Source organism: Parambassis ranga, chromosome 9, assembly GCF_900634625.1.
Source record: "Parambassis ranga chromosome 9, fParRan2.1, whole genome shotgun sequence".
NCBI classification, from domain to species: domain Eukaryota; kingdom Metazoa; phylum Chordata; class Actinopteri; family Ambassidae; genus Parambassis; species Parambassis ranga.
In genome coordinates this window covers 13,805,621-13,814,622 of record NC_041030.1, presented here as the reverse complement: position 1 = coordinate 13,814,622, position 9,002 = coordinate 13,805,621, and the positions used below count along the sequence as shown (strand labels likewise).

Here is a 9,002-nt window from a genome sequence, read left to right as displayed (position 1 = left end):
AGATATATCCAGAAAATACGTTTGTTCCAGAAGTGGTGCCACTACACCAGTGCTTTTCAGAAATAAAAAAAGGAGCAGCTGAAAAATTTCCTAATCTAATTGCATAGTTTTCTGTGAGTTAGAGCACGTTTTGCAGCTTATTCCAATCATATAGCTTCTTTTACAAAAGTTATTATCCTCAAAGGAATATTTATGTTGCATCCCAGCAAAACATAGCATGTCAAAGGCTAAACCCAAGAGACATAAACCATTATAGAATAATAAAACATCTGGTGTACATGTAAAACATGCTCAAACATTCAGTTCTCATGTTCACCCCTGAAATATACAAGAACAATTATACTCAACTAAAAACATACACTGATGAGATGGCACGTCTAGTCTGCCCCTCAGTCCAACAAGCCCTTTGGAAGCGACCACTAGAGCAGGATTAACAGGAAAGGGTTTTTTATTTAACCTCGTACAGACATCTTGCATCTTCGTTGTATGTGGCTTGTGCCAGTAGCATCAGGTTAGGCTGAGAAGGTCTGGTGATCCAGAAACGATACAGAGGACAATGTTTTATTTCCTGTCTGATGTCAGCTTAGAATGTGGTGTAGGGTGCTTTCCTCCATATGGCACAACTTAACAGAAAAAGGGCAAATAAACGTACAGTGTGATTATATGTCTTCTGCATTTGATTTTGACTGAAAAGAAGCCTTCAAACCTCGGGCATCAGTCTGCGTATACAAGAGCAGGTCCATGTTCGCATGTCTCAATACTTGTATGCATGTATGGTTATGTTTGGGAGCCCACTGAGTGCATGAGATATCAAATTTCCCTCTGTTTTTGTCTCTCACCCTGGCCTGAATGGGGGGAGGGGGGTTATTAAGGCACTACGAGAGGTCACAAGAAGGTCGTCCTCAACTATGAAAGGTTATGGGGGGGTTATAAAGGGGCTGTGAGTCACAGGTTTAAACTGTTGGCTCCCTGCTTTTGCTCTGTGAGTCATTTTCGGGCTTAGTAGGATCCATTTCAGGGTCCATTCACCTCAGGGGGGGAAACAGATGTCTGCTGGGGGGGTCAGAGGCTGGTAAATACATGTGTATGTATTTTTGGGATCTCATTTGATCAGGAGCTAATAGCTACAATAGTTGTGATTGGTTTTTATAATCACATAAATTGACTGCTAAGGTGTAGTTTGGTGGCTGTTGATCGAACAATCCCGTTTAGAAAATCTTAACATGATCAAATATCCAAATCTGTTTTTTGTTTTTGGTGCATTTTCCTTAAAGGACACAGGGAAGGAAAAGGAAACACTTGTGCAATGCTGGAGGAATGCTTGCTTACATGGTTGGAAAGCCCATATTGTTTTAGCATCCTGATGAGCAGTAGATTTATGTAGACACACATGGTCCAGTGGTATGTCAGTTTTTTCAGCATGCTGCAGTGTTGTTCTCTGCTCTTGGTTCAAGTGTGAGGGGACTGAGGTGGTTTATGTTAGAAGATAAGGATACAGTCCATGGGAAGGCTACAGATGAAAACAAAAGTCAACAAAGATGTTCATGAAACATTCAATGTCAAGATAAAAAAAAAATAATAATTGTTTCTTTCATATTGCTTGCAGAATATTTTTCATCTTCTTTTCTTGGACAACAAAAAAAGTTTTTCCTGATCACTCATTTATTTCAATAACTTTCAATGTCTCCTTTAAAGGCACAACCTCGGTTACTCTGAGGTGATGGGGTCCTCTGTACGGATCCTTTGCATACCGCTGGTGGAGGTGTTTAGGGAGGAAGCATGAGGTTTCCTCCCTTTGACACCGGGGAATATTCAGATGCAAGTGTAATGTGGAGTTACATGCACAGACACAGGAGGCTGCAGACAGGAGGCCAAGTGTTGCGTTTATTCTCAGGGAGTGAAAAAGGACAAGAAAACAGAAGAACAGAAAGCTGGAGACAGTAATGGATGGCACTAGGGGATGTTGTAGCACATTGGGGGGGGGGGGGGGGGGGGGGGGGGGGGGTATGTGGCGGGAATAGGGAGGTCTGCTGTTCCCTCATGAGGAGGAGGATAAACGGTGATCTGGGGTCTGCTTTGCCTCCTGGGGTCTTAGACACACACGTGCGCACGCACACATGCGCGCAGTCCACCTCCGTGTTTACAAAGGAGATTAGAGCAGTGTACCTCAGTGTAGCAGAGGTGCTTCAGAGCCATGTGTGTAAACGATGAGAGGAATGTACACTGATGCATCGACAATATCGCAGCATTCATAACCTGTATAACCCCAGAGGGAAAAGCTGGGCTGTGTTGAAACTCCCTCATTTATGTTTTTGTGTGTGACACAGGGTCCTTCAAATAACATGATTAAACGACTGAACATGTAATTATTCTGTCTAAAATATCACTGCCGTTTGATGTTGTTTATGGTGATAGTCTTCTTCACAGATTTAATAGGTTTTGACCCGACAGCAGCAGCAGACATAGCAGCTTTGTATACATGTTATTTGTCTGTCTACTCCCATGTTCCAGGAAATCTAGCTATACACACTAGGACTGATTCCTCACCCTGGAACAGTGCTTTGGATACACGACATTGACATTTAGTTTGGTGCTAAGAAAACATTTCACAGAAGAAAAGCTCGGTCTCGCTTTCATCTGACGGCCTGAAACAAAGTTTAAATAACTGATCGTCTTTTTTCTTTTTGTGTTTGTCATTATTCTGCCATTCCTTTAAATCTATTGTTGGCAAGTCAACAACATGACTCCACAGTAAACACACAAAAAAGTGCTTTGCACAATTTCTTCATCCAACATCTTCTTATTCACACACAAACACATGCATCAATATTCACAGGTAGGTAACTGCCAACCATTCACAAGAGGAAATGTGGTGATGTTTTAGAAATATGTGTTTCTCTGACGTACATCGTCTCATACAGGATGAGTCCGTCACATCACCTCAGCAGCTGCCTCTCTGCTCGATGTGGTGTGTGACATCGGAGCAGACAGCTTCCACTCCTTCAGCCCGGGCTACTGTGAGCTGTTTCTTATCATCAAACACTAACAAAGACACAACTGGACACAGAATGGCATCATGTCCTCAGCTTTGTTTCCTCGCTGTGAGGGCAGCCATTCAGAAAAAAAAGATATGTGTATAACGCATGAATTCTCTGGAGCTCTTAAGTTCAGCTTCTTCCTGTAGTAAATATGTGCAGGTGGCTCAACACCACTGTATCTCAACCGAATATCAATTCGAATCTTCTTTCTCTTCTTCTTCAGATTCTGGCTTTTACCATTATATTTTCTATTTTATATATTTAATTTACATACAAAACATTTACACAATAAAAAAGCATCAAATAGTCTTCTTTCTTATACATATTTATTTCTGAATGCACGCACACACAGTGATGGAGCACAGGTGTGAGGCAGGAGCAAACCACGTTCTCAAGTTTCACCTGAATATTTAACCATCTGAGCCAACACCTCTCACACAACAACACGCAGGTGAGGTTACTTCCCCTCTCCACACTCGCAGCACTAAAAGTGTTAAAATCCTGCACCTGCCACAGGCCTGTTTGTTAAAATCAAATGATTCACATTAAATTTAAGAGGTGACACTACATGTTCCAGCTGAGCTGCAGGAATGTCCGGATGCTCGCTTTCTTTCCGCCACTTTCTGTCTCCCTGTCTGCATCCTTCTGGTGTTTGACTGAATTTGTATTTCATCTGCAGTTCACTACGACGATGACTAATAATACGACTCTGTGTGTGATAATTGTGATGAGTATGGAGTCTGCGGCTGGTGGTCCAGACTCGAGGTTTAGCCACAGGCCAGTTGAAGATCTCTTCCTTTCATTGGTGAAGTAGGACTGCATGATTAAAAGACTCATGGAAAGCGCTTTTATCAGCTGTGTGTCAGCATCTTTGATCTGAGGAAAACAGGGTTAGACAGCATTGATATTGTGTTGTCGTCATATGTCTTGAATTGGTAGCTGTGTTGTTTTCATCTCTGATGACTCTACTTTCTCCCTCTGTGGAGCCTGAGTCACACCGACAGACACCAGAAACAAAGGGCTTCTTGTAGTTTTTGACAGATGCCTCTGCAGAGATAACATGACATGTTTGATATATGGATGATTACATTTAGCTTATCATTTGTATCTTTTCTCACCACAGATGACACAAAAGCATCATACAAACTTCTGCGCAGAGTCGCTTTCTCTAGGAACATTGGTGGAGCAGTTGGTCTAGATGTGGAAAATGTAAATTAAGGTGTGTTCATGTTCCATGGTACTCTGGAGGTTTCATTAAGGTGAGCACAAAGGAGTTTTTCTCCCCAGAACCTCTTATAATCTAACCTTCTCTGCTGGTAGGGGAGGAAATATTTCTTTTTTGTTATCAGGGGAACTTGACTGAATCACTGAGGTGTCACCTTGTGGCGTTCTGCCCGTATTTAGCACCTGTTTGGAACACCGCCCCGTTGACCACTAACACTTGTGTTGTATTACACTCCAGTGGAACATTATCCTTCATTACAAGCTCCTCTGACACCACGAACAAAAGAGCACACGTCTCATCTGACTAATGACACTATCTTCTTGCTACCCGTTGGCTCTAATGGTTTCCTCTGCTGTCCAGTGCTCGAGCTGACGAGTTTTGCCGTTTTCATTTTTCCACAGTGGGCACAGTAACCATGGTTAATATGTTTAATAGGGCCTGTATCAACCGTTAGATTACATTTTACTGGAAAACCACACTGCGTATTAAAATATTTATACATGAGGCAGTACAGCTGGTCTTCTGTGGCTTGGAAAATAAAATAATGAGTAGAAGAAGAAGCTGTGGAAAGCCTGGACTCACTTGCTGGTCAGTTTAATTAAACATTTTGCCCACTTCTCCCTCCAGAAGATCACTATGGTACCATGCTGATATGCTCATTTGATAGATCAAAATTTTCTTCATGACTACTTCATTCCAGTACGGCTGCCAGAACTGTTGAAGGAAACGCAGTTATCACTGAAAGTCTGACTGTCACAGTGTGGTTACCCTGAAGCTCCTCAGAACCAGGCTGAGCTCTCAGAGGCTGTGAAATGTGAGAGAGCGCTGCATGGATCGCATATCGACCACACACATTAGTTAAGGCGGACACATCTTCTCATGTCCCTACATGTTCTGTCTTCATTATTGTCTTCTTATCATATTTGTAGTCATGCTGTATTATTATCGTCCTGTCTTCGCTCATTCTTCTTCTTGTTGTAAGATCTTTTGGTGCAAACCTTTGATCCATCCTTCTTCAACTACTCTCTGGCAGGCTCATCTTCCTTTTATTCCTGTTCTATAGTGTACTGCAGATTGTCCGTTGTGTGTTTAATGTTTCTCCTCGTCATTTGATGAGCGTTCATCTTTTCATGTCTTTTGTCAGTCATATAAGGACTCAGCCTTTGTATTCTATTGTCTCTCTTCCACATAAAGACTGACAGAAATACAATGATTCATATGTGTTTATGGAATAAATGCAAGGTCCTTCAGTACAGAATACAGTATAGTGTGTAAGAATGTCATTTATTAACAATTAAAAATTCCCGAAGATGCCTGAGGGACCTTCCCGAAGGGATTAATAAAGTATATTCTATTCTATTCTATTCTATTCTAAATGTGATTATCTTACATCTTTAAAGTCTTCCTGTGGAGTTTCTGACTCCTATGTTGTGACATCCATGCTTTCTTTGTGTCGTACACACCGGTGCTGCAAGTTTCAGATGTTCAGTGATTGTCAGCTGGCAGGAACATGCAGAGGACAAGCAAAGATAAGGAGGGACATCAAAGATTACTTAAAGTAAACTGTATTTCAGTGGGCTGTTTAACATCAGAGATACACATGGTATGTTTTGGTAAGAAACATTTAATACAAACATTTGTTTACAAGAAAACTCCAACAATACTGAGGACACATTCCTTTCCTGTTGAGTGTGGAGTAATGTTATTGTATACAAGAAGCAGCCATTGTGTTGTGGTGGAACTTTGCCAGCGTCAGATCCACATAATGCAGCTGCAAACTGAAGCATACCCTGATTTATCATGTATGATGAATGCTGTGCTGATGAAGACATGGAAGTCATTCAGGTACTGATGGAAGTGAGAACACCACACACTATATGGTCTGTGCTGTAATGATGCATGACACACAACACTAAATGCACACTAAGCTTTGTCTGGACACCTCCACAGGGCACCTTTAACATATTATAAAAGCTTATATCTTTTACTGCTTTTATATGAAAATAAATTCCATATACACATTTGGCACACTCTGAGGTGTCACGTCACTGTAATAAATAACATTTATTCCATTTGTAGAAACAAAATAAATATCAATAACTTAATAAACTCAAGATTTCATAAATACATTTTATAGTTGTGTAAGTATACAGTAGAAGCAGCGAGTCTGCTGTTGTGTATATTTTTGGTTTTGGAGTATCTATGGAAACATTAAATCATACTGAAGACATTTTAGTCTCAGGAAAAATGTGGATCTTTCTTTAGGGTTGAAAACTTAACTGCTGCCAACCACCAACATCATACACCATCACGTCAGGCCGAAACATGGAACATCTACAGAAAAAACACACTACAATGTATCAGCATAACAAAGTTAGTCACACACAACCACATTTTCTGGCAGAGTGCTTGCGTACGGTGTGGTAAACCAGACTGTCGTCCAGAAAGGAGAGATCGTCATCAAACGCTATTGGTCGACAGCAAGCCTGAGGGGGCGTGTCTTTGTGGGGAAGCTTTTTGTTGTGTACCAGGTTGTAAAGAATTTTGTCGTAGTTGGTCTCAGACTTCCTGCAGGGTCCAGAGCAGTACTTGAATATCATTTCCTCACTGGAGCGATAACCAAGCCCGAGGTCCGTCACGTTGAGGTGGATCTGTTTCAGCACACAGCCCTGTCCCCGTCCACCTCCTCCTCCTGCTTTGGTCTTCCTCCCTGTCTCTCCCCCTCTAGCTCCTCCTTGTCCTCCTTTACCATTCTCCTGGTTTCCTCCCTTCTTCCTCTCCCGTCTTTGTCTAGTCCCGCTACTCAAGTTGTCATTAGGGGAGGAGAAAGTAGATGAGGAGGACCGTCGTACTCTGCTGATGGTTACTTTGATGAAGTCCACCACATCCTCATAGTTATTTGGGAGGGGCTCCTCCATGGTGTCTGAAACACATTAAGAGGAAAGGCTTACAAAGATGTATCACGTGCTTTCACTTTAACACAACACAATGTGAGTTCCAGTGCTGTGTCACTCATGCAGAGCAGAAATGTTACATCTAAGGATTCCACTCATTCTGGACACTTGTTTGTGCACACTGAAATATGCATGTGATTCTAGTATCAAATCTCTTTGGCCAAACTTGTTGGGAGACAATGATGTCTGCTGCCTTCCTTAGAGAGCTATTTTATATGGTAACCCCAGTTCTGAACTTCTGGGAAGAAAGAAGGGAAGAGCAACTTAAACTAAATATTTAAAACAATGACAAATAAACTCAAAGATCTTTTAAGACCAAAAAGAAAACAATAGAATAGAATAAATCTTTTTGTATTAATCTAACAAAGGTGCACAAAACAACAACAAAAACTTCCTGAATGTTGGCACTGTGGGTCCTCCATACAAAGCGCACAGGTTCTTACATTTGTCTCCGTCAGTCAGCGTCTCTTCCCTCTCTGCAGTGTCGGTGAGGCTGATGCCGGGAGAGGTGACAGACAGGCGGATCTGAACCGGCGGGAGCTCCAGAGGACTCTCCGCGGCGCGCCCTCTCCTCTTAGCGGACGCGGGCTGCTGTCTGCTCTGGATCAGCGGGCTGGCGTGCACTGCGCTCAGCAGTATCAAACAAGTGGTCAGACTATCCCATAACTTCATTGTCCACTGCGGTCCGACAGAGGGACATCGCGCGATGCAGAATCAACAGGTATCATCTAACAAAAGCGGTGAGCAGCATGCTGACTGCGCTTAGGTGGGGCGCACGCATCTGCCCAGCCTTCCTTCCGCTAAAACAGCGATGTTCCGTGTTTTATTGTAAACTACACGCAGTCACATCAAGACATGCCAGCTGGACAACACGGTGCAGCGTGGCGCAGCATCCAGCGCGCAAACCAAGAGAGACGCGCAAAATCAAAGGAGCAGACTTTCCTCTGAAGTTGTTGCAGAACGAACAGATCCTAGAAAAAAATACAGTCCCCGTGTACAGTCCACCACTCTGGGTCTCATTCAGTCTGGTCCTGCTTCACAGCCTCGTAGCGCAGCTTCATCCCACCTCTCACCATCAGCCCTGACTCCAGACTGAGCCGCGAGCAGAACGGAGAGAGAGAGGCAGACTGGGAGCTGTGGTGACGTCTGACGGTCCATCCTCTCATTCTTTCTGGCTCCACCCATGCAGACGGAGTTCAGATTGAAGATGGAACTGGACGTCTCGAGTTTTGTTATGAAAGAGGCTCAGTCTGTGTGAGAGATTTCACACTTTCCACTAACAATAGAGCAGTTTGGTTGATGTTGGACCATAACCGTGTTTCTAATCAGCCAGTCAAAACAGACTGGATAGATTGTGTTGAGCTACTTATAACCTCAGTGTGCATGGAATCAAGCTGTTTTTCATTTGTTGCTGAAATGACAGTTAACTTCAAAGTTTCAGTCTGATATGCATTCCATCTAGAACAATGGTTTCCAGTGGAATCTGTAGGAAAAAAAATCTTAATCGCAGCAGCTCTGTCATCCCGGTCATGTTGCTGTTGCAGTGTTGTGGTGTTATTTCCTGTTTTATTTTGAAAGCACTCCCCTCTGCTCTGGTTGTAGACACTTCACTTCCTGTGCTTATGTTTCCTGCCTGTGTGATCACCCTCCCCCACCCTAATGTAATTCACCTGTGACTTGTTGGCTCTCCTGCTTCTGTGTTTCCCCTCACTTTGCTGTAGATGTCTAGTTTTCCAGGCAGCTTTGGTTCCTGCTGCCTTGTAGCTTGTATTTTATGACATTTAC

General features: G+C 42.8%; 1 protein-coding gene across 1 annotated transcript; it reads right to left on the bottom strand.

Moving 5' to 3' along the window:
- Nucleotides 1-6,472: 6,472 nt before the first annotated feature.
- On the bottom strand, nt 6,473-8,273 carry gdnfb (glial cell derived neurotrophic factor b). Its single transcript, XM_028414759.1, has 2 exons — nt 7,661-8,273; nt 6,473-7,186 (listed from the first exon to the last, which is right to left on the bottom strand). Exons 1-2 carry the CDS (start codon nt 7,887-7,889, stop codon nt 6,642-6,644), a joined length of 774 nt encoding a protein of 257 aa, XP_028270560.1. The 5' UTR covers nt 7,890-8,273; the 3' UTR covers nt 6,473-6,641.
- Nucleotides 8,274-9,002: the final 729 nt, after the last annotated feature.